The 20784-nt window shown below is 43.2% G+C and overlaps 2 protein-coding genes across 12 annotated transcripts in view; one reads left to right on the top strand and one right to left on the bottom strand.

Annotated features, from left to right (window-relative positions):
- MED15 (mediator complex subunit 15) overlaps positions 1–15308 on the bottom strand; it is a 40175-nt gene extending 24867 nt beyond the window's left edge. The window contains exons 1-8 of one of the 6 annotated variants that reach the window (XM_083148278.1): positions 15290–15308; positions 11651–11738; positions 8722–8773; positions 6300–6329; positions 5996–6205; positions 2963–3276; positions 1265–1624; positions 888–1136 (exon numbers count right to left, since the gene is read on the bottom strand). In XM_083148278.1, the coding sequence (XP_083004404.1) occupies positions 888–1136; positions 1265–1624; positions 2963–3276; positions 5996–6205; positions 6300–6329; positions 8722–8773; positions 11651–11738; positions 15290–15294 (1308 nt within the window). In that variant the 5' untranslated portion in view covers positions 15295–15308. Of the gene's footprint in view, positions 1–887; positions 1137–1264; positions 1625–2962; positions 3277–5995; positions 6206–6299; positions 6330–8721; positions 8774–11650; positions 11739–14693; positions 15195–15289 lie in introns of those variants that run through there. The other 5 variants (XM_083148268.1, XM_083148258.1, XM_083148251.1 and 2 more) reach the window with 5 other exon arrangements.
- KLHL22 (kelch like family member 22) overlaps positions 14465–20784 on the top strand; it is a 41488-nt gene continuing 35168 nt past the window's right edge. Inside the window, exon 1 of one of the 6 annotated variants that reach the window (XM_083148358.1) lies at positions 14465–15246. The gene's annotated coding sequence lies outside the window, so the exon portion shown is untranslated. The other 5 variants (XM_083148309.1, XM_083148318.1, XM_083148327.1 and 2 more) reach the window with 5 other exon arrangements.

The following is a 20784-nucleotide window of genomic DNA, read 5'->3' on the forward strand; positions in this document are numbered from 1 at the left end:
TCAGATGGGCAATATACCTCATCCTTTTCATAGATCTCTACACAAAACTAAAGCCACCTATTATAGAGATTACAAAACATCAAAACACAAAATGGGTAGAAAGCATCAAAGTCCATGCCATGCAAGGAGAAGCTTCATGGAAACATCTGCACAAGTCCTCTAGATCTGGAAACCGGAGAGCTGAGCCTTGAAACAATTGCAAAGTAATTATATATATCACAACAGTTCTCAACCCTGACTGCAGGAAAAAAAAGGAGAGGTTTCACAGACTCCATGAGTAAAATACAGCAAGCCAAGTACACAATAACCCTGGCGGGGAAGGATTGAGCAATCCCAGTGGAGAAGACCACATTTTACTTAAACCTCTAGTCACCCTGCTCAAACTAAAAGACACTCGTCCTCAAAGCAAATACATGCAGGCCCTGTAGCCAGCAATGGTTTAAACACATCTTTCCTAAAGATGCACCCTGCTCAGTTACAAACATTAGCCTATTAGTACTCACCGTCTATCACGTTCTTGTTCAGCATATGGAACACATATATTAGGATGTATTAGTACATAGCACAGTTAATCAGAGAGATCTGGGTTTAAGCCACAGTGACCACACAGGAGTAGGCCTCCTCTAATTCCAGCAGGCGTTATTGTTGCACCCAAAACAGAAAGACCTACATTAAAGGAGCAGTGCAAGTTATCGGCCATACAACATGAACATTTTTGGTCCAAATAGAAGTATGCGGTTTATAGAAAAGAAGTAATGAAAATTTAGAAACATATGAATTTATAAAATAAACCTGCAATGCTGCTTTAAGTGGTTTAACTTGCAGTTAGAAATTAATTGCATGCATACAGAGAGAGTACTTTATGGTCTCTTCACACGCACAATTACCTGGTTTCCAGCAGATACCATGTGAGCCTGAGCTGCCTGTTGCTGAGCCGCTTGCTGCTGAGCTGCCTGCTGCTGCTGCTGCTGTTGTTGCACTTGCTGTTGAGCTGCTTGTTGAGCCACTTGCTGTGCGTGTTGCTGGGCTTGCTGCTGGGCCTGCTGCTGAGCTTGCGCTTGCTGTTGAGCCTGCTGCTGAGCTTGCGCTTGCTGCTGCGCCTGCTGTGCTTGCTGCTGAGCTCGCTGGACCTGCTGCTGACATAGACAGAAGTTACACGATAACAAAAATAATGGTTACTTAAGTAGAACAAAAAAAAACATGCACAATATAAATGCTAAATTGTTAGCTATTAAAAATCTGGACTTTATGTAAAGTAAAATACCTGGAGTATCTTCAGCTGTTGTTGCTGCTGCGGTGTGAGAGTTACAGACATTACTTGGGATGGGATTTGTCCTTGGAGTGTCTGCCCTTGTGACACTAGGGACTGTGCCTGCTGTTGACCGGAAAGCAGCTGCTGTTGACTCTGAGCTACTTGCTGCTGCTGCTGCATCTGAAGCTGCATAACTTGCTGTGGCTGCTGCTGTTGCATTTGTTGCTGCTGCATGGGCTGCTGCTGCTGTTGTTGTTGCTGCTGCTGCTGCTGTTGCATTACCTGCTGAACCTGCTGCTGTTGTTGTTGCTGCTGCTGCATTTGTTGAATGTGTGCTAATCGCAGTTGCTGTTGTTGTTGTTGCTGCAACTGCTAAAGAAATAGAAGGTAATCAAAAAATCTTAACCATATGTACCATTAAAAACAAACACACACACACACACACACACACAAGGATTAACTAAGACGCAAATGTAATCAATATTTTCATTTAAGAGGTCAACTCAGTGGTTCCCAAGCACTGTCCTCAAGGCACCTTAACAGACAAGGATTCAGGGCTATACATGGAAGTGCAGATGGTTAAATCAATTGTCTAAATATGCCACCTGTGCACAAGCACAGATACAATTAAAACCTGGACTGTTAAGCTGGGTAACACATTAAACGACACTGCAAACTATGCAACGCAGTGAACGGGTTCCCTTGAAAAAATATAGTGCATACACATTAAATGTGTTAACAATCGATATTGGGCTTGGGAACCACTGATGAAACTTATAAAATATTTTGATCTCATACAGAGGTTCTCATACAGTTAATGTTTGCCAGGTCACCTAACAGGTATACAGGTGCACTCATTACTCACCGACACATTTTAAAAGATCTGCAGGTAGAGCAGATTCTGTGAGATCTAGAAAACATGTACGGTTTGGAGTCCCTATGACAGAGTTTGAGTACCTATTATCTACTGGCTTTTTTTCACTTAGGCCTGCCATGCTAATAAATCACACTGATACTGTGGCTGGCTAACTCCAAGTCTGGTTTTACCCTGGTTTAAAATAAGCCACAGAACCTCTCATCCATGAACTTTGAAGCAATGATAGGGGGAGCGTAGTTTTTCTGAAAATCCTTAGGTAACATCTGTACCTAGTAAACCCCATTCCTGACTCAAATTAAACAGCAGAATCATCCCTTTTTATGGTCGTACAATAGTAAGTACAACAAATGCAGTACAATTAATTCAGCCAATAGAGTAATTACAATCATAGCACATTAAACTAGAAGACATACCCCTCCAATACACACAAAATCAACAAACTGTATATTCCAAACCATGGCATATATACTCGAAATGCCATACCATAAAAGCAGAAATGTACTGCACACATGAAAAATCAAAGCTATGAAAAGGATGGGGATTTACTGTACAAAATTGCACAGAGACGCGTGTCGATACGTATACACGAGTGATCCCAAAGGACAGAAAATGGGTAAAAAAAAAAAAAACCATACCTTGCTACATACATGTTCTCTCCAGTAATCACTGTGAAAGTGCATGTGTATTTTCTTGGGTTCAAATAAACCAATCTGCATTGTATATGGCAGTGCAAACCAGATTCACCTATTAGCAAATGGAGTTCATGAACACCCCACAAGCAAAACAGAAAAAAAAAACTCTTGTACAGCAATTTTATCCAGTAATTAATATACCTGCTGCTGGTTCTGCTGTTGCTGCATCTGTAGCTTCAGTATATGCTGTTGCTGGGCTGCAGCTTGAAGCTGCTGTGCCTGCTGCTGTTGCGCTTGCTGTTGTTGTTGCTGCTGCTGCTGCTGAGCTGCAGCAACTGCTGCTAACTGAAACTGTTGCTGCTGCTGCGGTTGCATAACATTCTGCTGAGCAACCTGAAACTGCTGCTGTTGTTGTTGTTGCTGCTGCTGCTGCTGTTGATGTTGCTGTAAGGCTGCTTGTTGCTGTTGAAACTGTTGTTGCTGCTGTTGTGCCATTTGTTGGAGCTGCAGCTGAGCTAAAGACATAAGGTAGGATGTAAGGTTGACTTAACTACTCCATATATAGGAGGCAACAACGTTGAATGCAGCCATACCTCCAATAGTCACAAGGTTATAAGTCTATCAATACAGAACATGTGTTTCATGAACAGAAATCAAACACCATTGTAACTCAGAATCGCTGCATCACAGCAGTGGTTGGATTCTGACCAGGGACCCATCAGTATGGAGTTTGCATGTTATCCATGTGCGTGAGGTGAATTATGAAAATAAAGCGAAATACCTGATTATGGCGCAGAAGGCAGATCATAGAAGAAACTTGTTATTCCCATATAAAAATATTAAAAACACAGCTCTGCACACCAACCAGAAGCAAGCCGTTTCTGGTGCCATCAACTGTTCTCACATTGGTGCACAGTAGGCCTTTAGCCTCTCCAGGGATATTTGCACATAAGTGTACGTTTACTTTGATTAAAAATTAATGGTGGTTTCTTATTGCAAAGCTTTTTTGAAGTCTGGATATAGATGATATATTTCGAACTAAAAATTGTTCAATATAAAATCAATATCCAAAATCTATGTACAGACAACTTTATAATGTTTGCACATTTTATTGGTACACGACAAGTATTCAACAACAGTTTGCATCAGTAAAATGGTGTATTTGTTCCACACAATAGAATTACAATTTGGGGCAATAAAAAAAGTATGTACTGTAGATGGTTGTAGGAAATGTGCTTATGATATTCTTCTAATGATTTTTTTTGGTATTGTGTCTCTTCAATTCAATGTATTTAGTAAATGTCCACATTTGTGGACATAACACACTCGTTGGTATTTTGGGTCACTGTATTCTATATGAATTTTTGTTCCAGTTCTCATGCAGTCAGCTGACAGTACTGGACAGACAGGTCTGTGTGTGGTTCCATAGCTGGCTGCTGCCGCAGGGGTACAGGCTGTGCTCTGATTTGCGAATAAAAGAGATTATAAACTCTACCACCTAAGTGGCTGAGCCTATGTAAGGGCGCTTGGGGAGATGTGTGGAAATTGCCAAGCTGCTCACACCTGGGGGTGGTAAGGCCCCTGTATGCTTAGATCTAGAAAAAAGAAAGGTGAATGGTGGAGCGCTGATTTTTTAAATAAAATTATAAAAAAAGTTGACCAATTGGGTATTACAATTTATTATACTATATCATGAAAAATATATAAAACACAGATAAAACACAATTTTGAATAAAATTCAATACGACAATATTCACCCCTACACGGGACCTGCATGGGAAATAGAAATGTGGATAAGTCTCACTTGTTCCTGGTGATGCTCTCCTGTTTAATGAATGGATAAACTGGATTGGCGGGTGTCCATAAACCTGACTTGGAGCCGATGGTGATGTTCTCCCTTCGTGAGGAAAAGTGGTACACATCTCACGGAATGGAGGGCCTCGCAAAATTATCAGGTGGTGGTGTCCCTTTGTTGGCAAAGTCCAGTAATTTACTTGAATATAGGAGAGCTGGTCCAAGATGAGAAGAAATAAATTGTAATCCACAGGGTCCAGTACAGGGTGAGCGCCTAACGCGTTTCGTCATACACAGATGACTTTATCAATGCCTTTGATAAAGTCATCTGTGTATGACGAAACGCGTTAGGCGCTCACCCTGTACTGGACCCTGTGGATTACAATTTATTTCTTCTCATCTTGGACCAGCTCTCCTATATTCAAGTAAATTACTGGACTTTGCCAACAAAGGGACACCACCACCTGATAATTTTGCGAGGCCCTCCATTCCGTGAGACGTGTACCACTTTTCCTCACGAAGGGAGAACATCACCATCGGCTCCAAGTCAGGTTTATGGACACCCGCCAATCCAGTTTATCCATTCATTAAACAGGAGAGCATCACCAGGAACAAGTGAGACTTATTCACATTTCTATTTCCCATGCAGGTCCCATGTAGGGGTGAATATTGTCGTATTGAATTTTATTCCAAATTGTGTTTTATATATTTTTCATGATATAGTATAATAAATTGTAATATCCAATTGGTCAACTCTTTATAATTTTATTTAAAACAATCAGCGCTCCACCATTCACCTTTCTGTGCTCTGATTTCCAACAGGGAATTGACTACCCCAGTGCAGTCAATGAGCAAATGTAATCTTAAAATGGCAATAACCCTTGCAGTCAAAATCCGCAAAGCTCTGATTATATAGTATGGGAACTTAGGGTAAGATCAGGTGCTAGAGGCGGTTACGGTATAGTATGATAGACAATGCTTAATCAGCAGTCACTAGAAGTCAAAACTGTCAAAATGTCAACACAAGCTTATGGTTGACAAAAGGCAAGGTCGACAGTTAAAAAGGTCAACATGTTTTTCATGATTTATTGGTGTCTATGTAATCGTATGTCGACTTTGACACCGTATATATGTACCGCATCCCCTGGCATGGATCACTTCGTTTGTCATGCGTCGGGCACAATGCGCTCAGCACACTATACTCCAACTCTGTGCCCACTTGTATAGTAAAGTATCAATATCCAGCTTTAAAAAAAAAAAACATCATGAAAAGCTCCTGTCGACCTTTTGACTGTCAACCTTTTGGCAGTGTCGACATAAGGTATGTCAACCCTTTTTAGGTGTCAACCTAGACATTGATTATGCACTGACTGCATACCCGAGAGGTGCCACATTTTTGCAATAGCAGTGTGCCATTTGTATAAAGAGTAATACACTTACTAGGCTGGTTTCCTGCTGATACACCAGATATTCCATGTGGCGGCATACCCGAGGCACCAGGTTGTGACTGACCAGGAAGGCTCATTTGTTGTGCCATTTGTGCCATTCCACTGATGCCTCCCATTTGGGGTCCAGGAGGACGAACCATTTGCATTCCCGGTGCACTAACGGGAGCTGCGCCTGTCAGGTTCTGAAGAGCATTCATAGGATCTGTGAGACAAATTAAATACATTACAAAAAGAACTATGGATAAAAAATTTTTTTTAATAAATTATAATATATAATAAAATAGTGAAGTTCTTACCACTTCCAGATGCCTGGGATTTCTTGTTCTCTGTAAAAAGGAAAAAAATAAATAAGGACATACTGAAAACTAGGTTGAGGGGTTTTAAAGTGTACTCATAATAAAAACCTTTTCTCGTACTCCATCTAGAGGACACCCAACGAAGCCACTCTGGGGTGACCATAATGATTGAGACCATTCATACATTGCTCCCTGCTATCAACATGCTATCTTGTAGATAACAGCGCCCCTGTCACCTTGCACACTTCTCCTTCATGCATGTGGGAGAAGCTGTATCAGCGCTGATACCACTTCTTCCCCCCCTGATGTAATGTAACCTCTATCCTGAATTCCCTGTACTGAATTATCCAGATGTCCCAGAATCTTACACTAGGGGTACAATTGGGTCCATTGTGGGTATTTAAGGCTCATTGGTCTTGAAAGAACACATACAAAATAACAGGATTGACCCTGAAGGACCGTTTTGACGAATTTGGGCGTGAATGGTCACGTTCGCGGCCGAATCTTGACAATCCATGGCCGTTTACGTGGACAAGCCCCCTTTTTGCCGATCGCCAGCCGTGACATTGAATCCTGCCTGGCTATATGCGGTCGAGCAAAACAAAAATCGGGCCAGGGCTGTCGGGACGGATCGACAGTCCTGACCCGGGATTGAATACCACCCATAGAATAATAATGAATTAACGGTGTAAAGGATACCGAGAAGACAAAGACAGAAGATGTTTAATAAAGAGTATTTTCTATATATGTTAGATGATGTTATGTGTAGCAGTCATACTACCTTTTCCTGGCAACACAGCAGACCCTAGTCATACTAATCTCCCCCCTCCCCTTTACCCCCACCCCAGAAAGGACAAATAATTAGGATTCAGAGGGCAGTATTCAATGAGAAAAATTTGCCGTGTTTTATGGCGAGTTTGTGCTTTTCTCGCTTTGGACGGAGAATTTTGGTCTCAAAAAGCGAACAACCCTATTCAACGTTCCCTTCTCGCCGTCTTTCTAAGTGATTTTCGCCATGTCTCTCAGTGTAGCAATTCTCCATCTTTTCATGGAGAAGTGGAAAGTGAACTTTTAAAATTAAAGTTTTTTTGTTTTAATTTTGGTGTAAAAAAAAAAAAAAAAATCAGGAATTTTATTCTGTGAAAGGGCGTGCTATTTTTATTCATGTGCTTATAGCACATGTATATATTTAATAAAAAAAAAAATATATATATATATATATATATATATATATATATATATATATATATATATATATATATATATATATATATATATATATATATATATATATATATATATATATATATATATTTTTTTTTACACAGAGCAGCCAGCAGTGGGCCAGAGCCGAGAGTCGCTCATTAGATATTCATATATTCACTGCACCCGATCATTACATATGCACGAACAGGTGCAGTGAATACCCGGTCCCCTGTTGGCACTCCCGGGGGGCAGCCTGTGCTGCCTGGCTCCCGGGGAGCCCACCTCCCCCCTCCACATACGTTCTGGGGCAGGCATAGAGACTTCCATCTCCCAGCCTGCCGCCGTCCTCAGGCTCCCTGCGGCAGTCACCTCATGACGCCAGATTGGCTGAGACTCCCCGCGAGGGGCGGCGAGTCTCAGTCACATTGAATACTCTCTAAAGTCCCGTGACTGAGAATCTCCGCAAAAACACGGCGAGTGCATGGCGAGAGGAAAAAAAAACTCTCGCCATGCACGGAGAATATTCTCATTGAATACTGCCCAGAGACTGATATAGATCCCCACTGCTCATATGATCAACAGATCAAAAGCTAATTGGCTCGAGGGGTTATTCTAATTTGTTTTGTCCCCCGTGCTAACGATGTTTTGCAGCTGCGCATGCACAGACGCATTTATGCATGTGTGCAGATGGAGGGTGCATGCGACCACGGCAAACAGAGTTTTGCGTTTCATGACATCACCGGACGCGAATCAACCAGAATAAGGGTCTCAGGGGCAGATTTATTAAGCTTGGAGAAGAGATAAACTGGAGGTAAAGCGGAGAAAAGGTAAAAGAAGATAAAGCACAGCCAATCAGCTGTGTTTGAAAAAGACAGTTGGGAGTTGATTGGCTGGTGCTTTATCTCCTTTTACCTTTTCTCCGCTTTATCTCCAGTTTATCTCTTCTCCAAGCTTAATAAATCTGCCCCTCAATTAGTTACTACAGTGGCAGTTACCATTAGCATGTGTGTATGGTTCTCATGGTTAATGTAGTATTTAAAAAAAAATTGCAACCAAAAGCCAGGACTCAGGCCAGCTGACCTTAAGGGAATATCTACTGAGATTTTGTGGGAGCATTATGTCAATAGTCATGCATCCTCCAATTTGGCAAGTGTGAAAGCTATAATTGGGAGTAAGAGGTATAAAAACACAATCTGTAGTATAGAAAGAGACTTACGGATATCTCGAAAGTGAATAATGAGTCTGGCGACCAAAGACAGGTACTCCTCCTGTAATCAGAAAGAATGACTGTCAGTAAAACAGAAACAAGTACTGCAACATGGGAGTAATATGCAAGAGAGTAGTTCATCAACTCAGCATCGAGGTGATTGGATGTGAGAAATGTTTTCTAACCGTGTTTCTTCTATCAATTTTCAAATACCGGGTATAAAATCCCAACAACATACTTGTGTGAGGTATTACACTATGCTAGTGACACCTCGATAGGAATGAGAGCACTATCTAGTAAAATTACTATTATAGGGTTTTCACATTGGTCACAGATTAGCTTGAAAGAATAAAAGGTGCACACACACTAGAACAATTTTTGGGCTGATTGGACGATTTCCGATAAATCGGCCGTTATATCGTCCGATGTTTACCGATCGGTCGAAAATCATCCGATTTTGGTCCGATGCGCGGTCCCGTGGATCTTTAGCTGAATCTTCTGAACTTACGTGCTGCACAAAAGATCAGAAGATTTAACAAAAGATCCATAGGAACGCACACGGGATCTTAAGAAAAATCTTTGGTAAAGATGTGCGCTTGCCTGAAATCTTTTGTCCAGGACGGACAAAAGATTTCAAGGCTAATTTATGCGCACATCTTACGATCGCAGATCTTTCTAGTGTGTGGGCACCTTAAGAGGAACACTGTTACATGATACATCAATAAAGCTTAATTGTACCATGATCTGGGGAATATATGTGTGTTTCTTGCTTTAAGAACTGAAAAAACGATTAATGTTCCAATGATGGCACACTCCACAGCTAGATAATGCAGTTGATTATGGGTCAATTACAAAAACAGCAGCTCCCTGGTCTAATGTAAAAGATCGGAGATTTACCAACAATACCAATATTTTTATACTATTTTCCTATTGCAGTCTGCTGGATGGTTTTCATCACCCATTTGAATACTACAGCCACTGGCATGGGGAATGAAATGTAACAAAGAACGGTATACAAGACAGTTATGAAACACTATGCCCAATGAAATTGGTGCTCACATATCAGAGTGCTATTAACAAGCATATGGATAACCAACTTCTATAACTTCACAAAACTATTTGGGTGAAATAAAAAAAAAGGCTTTCCTCTATTCAACAAATGTATAAGCCATGTACAATAAAAAAATTTTTAAGGCTAGATGCTGCCAATCAAGTGAACTTCTTAACTTAATCACCGCAAATCTCTAACACCTCTATTTAAAGCATTCGTGTTTATGCTATCACCATGCCTAGAAAAAAAATTATTGTGGGTACTTGTTTCCTAGCACGGCCACACCGATTCTAATCTGGGGCATCGCAGGTAAAAAAACCTCATCGGTCGCATCGCATGCGTGCTAAAAAATCGCATGCGATGGTCCCGACGCAATGCCCCCGATTTCCCATAGGGAACAATGTTAAATGCCTCAATTTACCCAAATGAACGGAGAACAATGTTAAATGGTCCTGAAACCCCCCAAAACACCCCAGAACAGTGAAATGGCTCCCCAAAATTAGTTAACGCCACCCCACGATCAACGTGAACCCGAAGCGTGGCGAGCGCAGCGAGCCCGCGAGGGGCGGCGGTACGCGTCCTCCGACCTTTTCATACCCCCACTATCCACGTCGGCGTGGAGTTGAGAATAGAATAGTGTGGCGAGCGCAGCGAGCCACCGTGCCCGAAGCGTGGCGAGCGCAGCGTGCCCCGCGAGGGGACGCGGATACCTTCACAGTTATACGCGTCCCCTCTCGGGCTTCACAGGTGTCCGTGGCAACGCGGACACCTGTGAAGCCCGCGAGGGGACGCGTTTACCTGTGAAGGTATCCGCGTGCGCTCGCCACACTATTCTATTCTCAACTCCACGCCGACGTGGATAGTGGGGGTATGAAAAAGGTCGGAGCACGCGTACCGCTGCGCTCGCCACGCTTCGGGTTCACGTTGATCGTGGGGTGGCGTTAACTAATTTTGGGGGGCCATTTCACTGTTCAGGGGTGTTTTGGGGGGTTTCTGGACCATTTAACATTGTTCCCTGTTGATTTGGGTAAATTGAGCCATTTAACATTGTTCCCTATGGGAAATCGGGGGCATCGCGTCGGACCATTTAATGCTTATTTAGCCGCATGCGACCGACGCGATTTTTTTACTTTTCAATGCATTTCAATGGGAAATCGGGTCCATCGCGTCGGGGGCCATCACATACCACTATTAAGGGCACAAGATCAATGCGATTGTGGCCGTGCTAGGAAACAAGTACCTTATTGTGTAATGCTTCTCCGGGGAAAAAAAAATAAATTGTTTTTAGGCTTCTATTATTCCTGGTCAAAAACACCCTCAATTGCATATCCCAAACAAGTTTAGGCATTTTATGCAGCCAAAACCTATGGAAAACCTGCTTTGGGGGTCCAACCTCACGTTTGGAGGCTGAAAGTGCCATATTAGTGCACACTTCTTCACACAGTTAAGGAGGCTGCAAAAAGGTCAGCCCTGCAGCTAAAGGGAGCAACAATTGAATTGCTCCATTTTGTAGCCCCCTAGAGGCCACTGCAGGGAAAAACAATCAATCGCCCCCAGAGAATCAATTACTACTTACAAGTATGAGTTGGGATTTTCACTGTCAGCATGCCGCTGTCAGCAGTCCAATGAAGTGAAGTAAATGAATGGGGAGGCAATGGCTAGTATCAAAGCTAGATTTCCACACATCATACTGTGGGCATTATATACTTGTGTAAATTTTATAAGTTTTGATCAGAATTGTGCAGACAACGCAGACAGGTTAGGTAGTGTCTCAACCTGTCAACTTTGGATGAGAGCACAGCTGCCGATACTTGTGCAATATACAAAAGTGCAGTACAACAAAATGGCATTATTAAAGCAGAGAGGGCCACGTCGGACTTCACTTACACGTGTTTTAGCTTTCAGAAATACATGACTTTCCATCTCCTTGCTAGATTTGTTGTGAGCCACCCCTGCTTTGCGCATGGCATCATCACTGAAATACAGAAAGACAGTATTTTATGAGACAAAGCCACAAGTTCATAGGAGGCAACTGAATTGTTTATTTGAATTTATCTCCCATCTAAAGTGCTCATGAGTAATTCCACTGATATGCGTGACCTGCCCCAGAGATGCACTTATCACAAGTTTCAGATCACACTGCTTGATGGGAAGCTCCTAGCATAATCTACATTCGGAGCGTGGATATCAGTGCACTGATTGAGAATTGGGAGGCCCGCATATAAAATCTGGGTAAATATTATCATTGATCAATTGGATAGGAACTTTTGCCTCAGTAGTGGCTCCATTTGTCTCAGTCATAAGGATTATCCACAGTGCCTCAAATTTTGTATATACAGTTATTATGAAATGTTGATTTGTAGACATGTATGTGTTTTAAAAGACGGTAATTATATTTAAAAATTAAAACGGGAACTTGTTCTCAAAGATATATTGTTTTTAATGTGTTGATTGAGCAGCGCTTAATCTTAAATAGAAGATTAGCCTGTTATACTCTGTTCCTTTTTCCAAAGAGGTTAAAAATTGCCTCATTAGTTGAAGCTGCAGCCCAATTATAGATTCAAAAATAAAAGTGTGGTACTTGTGTATTTTGGCGGCGCCCGATTTCAGCATCGTACGATGAACGTATCGCATCGCGATTTTGACCCCCTATACGATGAAAAATCGTATAAGCACCCTAAAGGGTGCTTTTGAGCACCCTAATGGGTGCTTACAATGTTAAATGCACCCCCACGCCACCCCCCCACTATAAACGTGAACCCGAAGCGTGGCGAGCGCATACCCCCACTATCCACGTCGACGTGGAGTTGAGAATAGATTAGTGTGGCGAGCGCAGCGAGCCACCGAGCCCGAAGCGTGGCGAGCCCCGCGAGGGGACGCGGATACCTTCACAGGTAAACGCATCCCTTCGCACGCTTCACAGGTATCCGCGTCCGCACGCCACACTAATCTATTCTCAACTCCACGCCGACGTGGATAGTGGGGGTATGAAAAGGTCGTAGGATGCGTACCGCTGCGCTCGCCACGCTTCGGGTTTACGTTTATAGTGGGGGGTGGCGTGGGGGTGCATTTAACATTGTAAGCACCTATTAGGGTGCTTATACAATGTTTAATCGCATCGCATCATATGGCATTGTATGCCATGTACAATGGCATACAATTTGAAAATTGTATGCCATCGTACACTAACCAACGAAATCGCGTCGCATCGCATGCGTTATGGTATGCGATGGGCGCCGCCAAAATACACAAGTACCAAAAGTGTTTTTGATATATGCTATATCACCATCAGATCCAGACCAGTGCTTAGATTGTTTTGAGTTGGATTTTCATTTATGTTAGATCACCATGTTGCTGATCTTGTGCAGTGAACAGTAGACTGCGTCCATATATATCATAACATCATTTAGCCCTTCCTATGTAGGGTACACACCAGGACATCATGATCGTGCACGATTTCCTTTGAAATCACACGATGGATTGGCGTACGTGACCTGCACCTAATCCCACATAGAGGACAAATCTTTACTGCAGTAGGTAAAATATCCAATCAGACAGATGCATAGGATCGGAATCTTGCTGAAAACAGGTACGATTCTGCTCTTTTTACATGCAATCAGTCGCACAATGTTTCGAAATCTGGTGATTGGAGCCCAACTGGTCCTGGTGTGTACCCAGCTTTACGGTTTGGCTGGATCATCTGAAAATCCTTGCATCATATGGCCATGAGGGTCTCTAGACCGTTTATCAAATGCATAACTAGTACAATTATCATGTATATAAAACCTTTAAGTAGGATTCACCGAGCTGTATAAATAACCACTGAGGTTTCCCATTTTAGTGACTGAACAGTTACATTGTGTGTTCTTTACATTATAAACACTTATTTAGCAAAAGCATATTTATGCTTTACAATTGGGAACAAAACATTACTAAAAACTAGTCTGAGTACTTACAGAAGTAACACTACACAAAATACTTGTGCCACTCAGTACATGACTGTTGTTACAAGAGCACTGTAAAAGTGAAAATAGGTAGCATTCCTGTAATATAATAGCATGTGACGAAGAATATTACAGTTCCACAAACACAATGGTTGTCGCTCATCTGTTCTTCGACTGGCGGAACCAGAATAACTCAAGCATTTTGAAGCACATTACATAGGTGTACCATAGAAAAATGGTTACAAATGTTTTCATGCCATTAATATTGGGAGATAGAGGTGTGCCAGTGACACTCTTACATGGATGACTGCAATTTAGGAATGGCCACCATAGACTGGGGAAGCCTATGTCTTTTAGATTACCAAGTATACATTAGACTTTATAATAAACAATATATTGCAAACTGTAAAATTTAACTGAACACCATCAAAAAAATAATAATGTAATATTAGATGTTTAAAAGATTGCAGAATGTAACAAACACCATATCAGGGGCAATCAGAAAGTTTGACAATTAAGCGTATACTTAACTATCCTAAACCTAGGTCATCTTTAAATCACAGCAGCGATCTCTTTCCTCTGCATATAAAAATAAAACACCTTATTCAATTAAGCAACTCCTATTACTACCCACACAGTCCCTTTAAAGCCAGTGTATGAGAGTAAATGGCTGTTACTGGGGCAAAGGAGTGGGGAGGGGTTTGGGCTGACACCCGGTATCATTGTTCCATGAATCCAGCCAGAGTCTTCCCTCCACTGCAGTCAATGCCAGTCCCACGATCCCCGATATAGGCGCTGCACGGACATACACAGACTGCTATACAGGAGGCAGCTGCTCCCGATCCTTATACAGCGCTATCCCTAACACAGCGGGAACTGCAGCCGGACACTTCCCGCAGTAACTATCCGGGCACGCTGTTACCAGAGGTCCGGGCTGCGGCCTACTTCCCCCGACTACAGTTGTATCCTTAGGACCATACACTCACATCTGGCTGACCAGCTTCTGCCGGAACCCCGCGCTGCGCCAATCACTCTCGGGGCCGGTGACGTCCATCCTCGGTGCTGCTCGGACCGTGTCTCTCGGAGGCGCACTGCTCTGCCCGGCCGGAAGTGACGCCAGGCGGCGTGGGAGCGGGCAGTGAGCAGCTGCTGTTGGGCAGAGACAACTAGCTAGCAGTGAGGGCGCCGCGGCGGCAGCAGCAGCACTACCAGTCACTTCCTATAGGCCGTACACACTCCCCGGGACTGGGCCGCGGCCACCACACCCCCTTACGCCTATTGGCCGTGGTCCCCCCAGCATCAGGAGAACCCCCTGCTGTGACACAGCAGCGCCTCGTCCTCCCCGCCTGTGTGGGGGCCCTAGTAGCGCAGCGGCCACAAATCCTCCCGGTGCCCCGTCCCAAGCCTCCTGCTGGCGCTATAGTGTGACCTGCTGCTATGTTTCTGTGCTGGGCGCCGCCATGTTTGGGGAAGTGACGCTGCTGTAGCCCAGGTGCTGGCAGAGGGGAGTCAGGTGAAAGGAGCGGATTTGGGCTACAGGTAATAACGACGTCACCCGGGGGGGGAGAGGGGTTCTGCTCACCACATGGCCGGCGCTGGAAGTGTCCCAGGTAGTGACAGGGTCGTGTCTCACTGTACTCCCTCCCTGTGGTTGTGGCGATAGTAGCAGCAGCAGAGATGCCAGGTGACGCTACGGTCTACCGTGCGAGCACCCACACTAGGGCGCCACATAGGAAGTGGTGCAGGTGGATGCCAGGTGGTAGCTCGCAGTGCAGTGACAGCCAGCACTGGCAGTAGTGACCCTATGGGTATTTGAGCCTGGTGATATTTGCTACCCTCCTCTATACATGTGTTAGACAGCTATGTCCAGTGTCTCAGGTAACTACAGGGTGTGAGCCCTATTTATCTACTTGTCGATTGGGAATAGATGCCTTCATTAAAAACAAAAAGTTTACTTTTTGAATAAGTCAACAGTGATGAGCATTTAGTATTCTTTCACTTTTATTATTCTACAGCTGCTCCTTGTAGTAAAGTTTGTTTAGTTTCTCTTTAGTGCTATGTATCCTATGAGCTTCAGTGTTCACAAGACTATAAAACACTGCATCCTTGTGAAATAATTTCTTTCATTTTATATCTACAAATATAGAAAATTTGAAAATACTGAAGTCATTATTTAACATAAAAGTGTAAATAAATAAAAAAACAATATACATATGGGTCATTCCTTGAAAAATATTATGTGAATGGTGACATTGAAAATCCCAAATCATTATATTGTGACCCCATAAAATTAAATGTGAAACCTTCCTACCTAAATACATGCAAGTCACATGACCGCAATATTCGATATTCAGAACAGCACTGTTGGATGTAAGATCAATTCTTATTAATTTTTCAAAAAGTTTTGTGGCTATAAAAGAGAGAATTAATTATCAGTTGAATAAAAGGGGACGCGGACAGCATTCCGACTGCCATCAGAACACCGGCACCAAAACTTCAGAGATCAGGATGCTAATACCAGAATACAGGCAGCTAGCATCCTGATCGGTAAGTATGCAGGGATGGGTAGCGTGTGGCTGGGGGAGGGTTAAGTTTAGTGGAGGGGAGGGGACTGGATGGAGGTGAGTGGCGCCCGCACCCAGCCATCCCACCACCACCCGAGGAGGTATGTGGCAGCCGCATCCCCCCCTGCCATAAATTGGGTGAGCGGTTCCCCCCCCCCCCCCCCCATGGAGCAATCTCGCAACACACACATCCCCCAGGGAGCGACGCAGTGGCGGCGGCTGCATCACAAACACCCCCCCCCCCATGTGGAGTGGGTGAACGGCGATGCCTTGCAGCGGTTAAGTCCTCCATACCGTACTGTGAGTTTCTTCCTGGAGAAGTCGCAGCTGATCCCCCTTAAGCTGCCTGTGAACTTCCTGGATGGCAGGGAGTAATGCGGTCCTTTTACATGTGATGTATCGCATGCGATCCCATTCCCTGCAGCTTGGAGTCTGTCCGAGTTGGAGGTTGGACGTGCAAACAGGTCTGAAATCAAATTTGATGCGCGTCAGATGTCAATCACCTGCAATTTGAGCACTTTTCACCCAATTTCTCTTCCTGGTGATGAAGTCTCAACAACGAAACTAGTAGGGATGTGGCCCGGAGCTGTGTTGAATTGCTTTGCAGTAAGCTGTTCTGCCATGTGTTTCACTTATATGATGTTTTAACTGCGGTCTTTTAAACCACCCACTCTGGTACACGTGAATGACAGCAGTGTTTTAACTTTAACTTGTAAAGTAAAGTTACTGGATGTGTGTGTGTGTGCATTATTGATAGATTGTAATGTAAGCTGTCAGTTTGTTACTACAAACTTTGTTTTATCACTGTTTCCAATTGTAAAGCGCAATGGAATATACTGTGCTATATTATATAATAACCTCGACGGTGGGCTACCGCCCTGCCCTGAAAAAGGAGGGATTGTCTCCAGGTGAAGGGGTTGGGCGGATAGCGGATATGGGTGGTGCCTTTATTATATATATACATACCTGTTTGTATGCACATGTTATGTGGCTTGACAAAAACGCAATAAAGCGTTAAAACGTGTTACCTGTGTGGTCTGAATTTTAATTCTTTTACAAAGCCCGGAGTGCCACCGTCGAGGTTATTATACGTTTGCTCTGAGGCATACCTCCCGTATGCCTCAGAGCAAACGTATAATAACCTCGACGGTGGCACTCCTGGCAAGTTCTTCTGATTATTTCACGTGAGCGCCGACACATAGAGATTTCATAGCGTCCAACATGACCCATTGCATTCGGTCCACAATGCTCTGTTTCTGGACGTCCCTGGTAATGTATGATTGTCATCACCTGTGTTGAAACCCTTCTCGTCAATTACCTAGTTCCACACAGGTTCTGGCAATCCTACATTACCAGGGAAGTCCAGGAGCAGAGCATTGTGTACCGAATGCAATGGAGGGTATGAAATTTTTATATATATATACAGTGGTCGAAGTGGAAATTTTGAAGTGGGGGTATGGAAATTTTGAAGTGGGGGTATGGAAAAGTAAAGAGTGAATATAGTGCGCACCTTCGGACACCCCCCTGTCCATCAACGTCCCCTGCCAGACTGCCCCGTTGTACAGGGGTATTACAAAAGCACAATATGCGCTGCTGAGTGATCAGAGAGCATTTTATCTTCAGATTAAAGTGGCGGTATGGCATACCCCCGTATACCGCCCCACTTCGACCACTGTATGTATATATATATATATATATATATATATATATATATATATATATTGTGTGTGTAAGAGGATAGGGGGTCAGTGACCAATGATGCTTTATGCTACAAGGTAAAATATTAGAGAGAGAAAATAAAATATAAGGGTTTTTTATTAATACATATATTTAACACAAAGTATGGCGTAAATCTTGTCATACGACTGATTTCCTCACATATAAGACTAGCTACCACTCCTACTGTAATGCTTTGGACACCAAACAAACATACTACCAATCTCTCATCTCTTCTCATGCCACCAATCCTAAGTGACTTTTTAACACATTTAAGTCTCTTCTGTACCCTCCTCCCCCACCGGCTACCATCAGTGCACAAGAACTTGCCTCCTACTTTAAGGACAAGATTGATAACATCCGAGATGAAATGGTATGCTCTTCCACTACCTCTAACCCACTTTCTTCCCCACCTGAAGCCTCTGGCACTTTCTCTTCATTTGAGCCCACAAATGAAAAGGCAGTATCCGCACTCTTCTTATCCTCCTACTCTACTACCACTCCTCTTGATCCTATACCTGCACAAGTCATTAAAAATCTATCTCCTGTGCTTATTCCAACCTTAACTAAAATCTGCAATCTCTCTCTTGCTACTGGTACTTTTTCATCTCTGCTCAAACATGCAGTGATTTACTCCCATTCTGAAAAAACACAATTCTGACCCTAACTCTCTCTCTAACTACCGTCCTATCGCTCAGCTCCCATGCATCTCCAAGCTACTGGAGAGACTTGTCTACTCTCGCCTCATAAACTTTTTTAACTCTCACACTCTATTAGACCCACTTCAGTCAGGCTTTCGTTTTCAACACTCCACTGAGACAGCACTAAAGTGGTGAATGATCTGGTAACTGCTAAGTCTAAAGGCCATGACTCACTACTTATTCTTCTAGATCTTTCTGCTGCGTTTGACACTGTGGATCACACTCTTCTTTTACAAACACTACACACCCTATGTCTTAATGATATGGCCCTTTCCTGGTTCACATCTTACCTATCTGATTGCTCTTTCAGTGTTCGCTTCTCTGACTCTTCACTACCTCTGTCAGTCGGAGTTGCGCAAGGCTCAGTCTTAGGTCCTCTGCTTTTCTCCATCTATACTTCCTCGCTTGGCAAACTAATCAGCTCTTTCGGATTTCAGTATCACTTATATGTGGATGATACTCAAATCTATCTATAAACCCCAGAGTTGTCACCAGTGGTTTTGGGCCGAGTCTCTGAATGTCTGTCTGCCATCTCATTTTGGATGTCTTCTCGCCAACTCAAACTCAATATTTCCAAAACTGACTTATATTCCCACCAACTAAGAACAGTTACCATCCTTAAATCTCCATCACTGTTGACAACTCGACAATCTACCCTACCCCACAAGCTCGTTGCTTAGGGGTCATCCTCGACTCTGACCTGTCCTTTCTTCCCCACATTCAATCTGTCTTTAAATTATGTTACATGCATCCAAAAAACATCCAAAATACGACTGTATCTCACACAAGACACTACTAAATCTCTTATCCATGCGCTCATTATATCCCGGATTGATTATTGCAATAGTCTCCTAACTGGTCTTCCCAAGAACAGACTCTCCCCACTGCAATCCATTTTAAATGCTGCTGCTAGGCTGATCTTCCTTGCTCATTGTCTGCTGATCCGCTCTGCCAGTCCCTCCATTGGTTGCCTGTATCTTTCCGTATTCAATATAAAACACTTCGACTAGCATATAAAGCTATTAACCATACTGCACCAGCATATATCTCCTTATTTATCACAAAATATCTCCCATCTCGACCACTCAGCTCTGCACAAGATCTGTGTCTCTCTTCTGCATGGATCACTAGCTCCCATTCACTATTACAGGACTTTCATTGGGCTGCTCCCACCCTATGGAATGCCCTTCCACACATAATAAGACTCTCCACTAGCCTCCAAACTTTCAAGCGTTCCCTGAAAACTCACCTCTTCAGGCAAGCCTATCATATTTAAATTCTACACGCATAACCCTCTGAGGCACTTATGTAATATAAAGCTTACCTTCTGGACTTGTAACTTGGTAGGACTGCTGTGCTATTAATGGTGCCTGTCCTTGTGTTTCCCTCCTATATCCCTGTAGATTGTAAGCTTGCAGCAGGGCTCTCCTACCTCCAAGTCTGTCTGTTACCCGGTTTGTTTTATCACTGTCTACTATTGTAAAGCGCAACGGAATCTGCTGCGCTATATAAGAAACTGTAAATAAATATATAAAGCAGGTATAGTACATTTTTAGTGTCTAAAACGGTAGTCCTCGAGCTACCAACAGTTCACATTTTCCAGACAACCTAGCTGCTGCAAAAGGTGTCATCATTAGTGACTGACACATTTTAAGTGATCCACAGGTGGAGCGAATTACTTCACTTGTGATTCTGTGAGGAGATCTGGAAAACATGCACTGTTGGTAGCTCTCGAGGACTGGAATTGGCTACCCCAAGTCCAAAATATGTAAAAGAGGCTACAAAAAGGCAAAAAAAGGTGGGGGGTAATAAAAAAAAGACCTAGCAACATATACAGAAAGCAGCATGGTCTTTAGGTGAACACACCTCACCCAAATCTAAAGGTGCGTACACACGGGACAATATGATCGTTGGCAATACATTGCTAGCAATATATTGCTCATCAATCATATTGCTCAGTGTACTGTTTTCATCTGCGACCAGAGATGGTCGCAGATGAAAATGTCACACTGAGCGACCATTCAGGGTCTGAAACCGGGAGCGCGCACCCGGCGATTTTTTTCGCTGGTGCACACTCCAATCATTGGCAATATGGT

Source organism: Crinia signifera, chromosome 1 (genome assembly GCF_055691185.1).
Source record: "Crinia signifera chromosome 1, ASM5569118v1, whole genome shotgun sequence".
NCBI classification, from domain to species: Eukaryota; Metazoa; Chordata; class Amphibia; order Anura; family Myobatrachidae; genus Crinia; species Crinia signifera.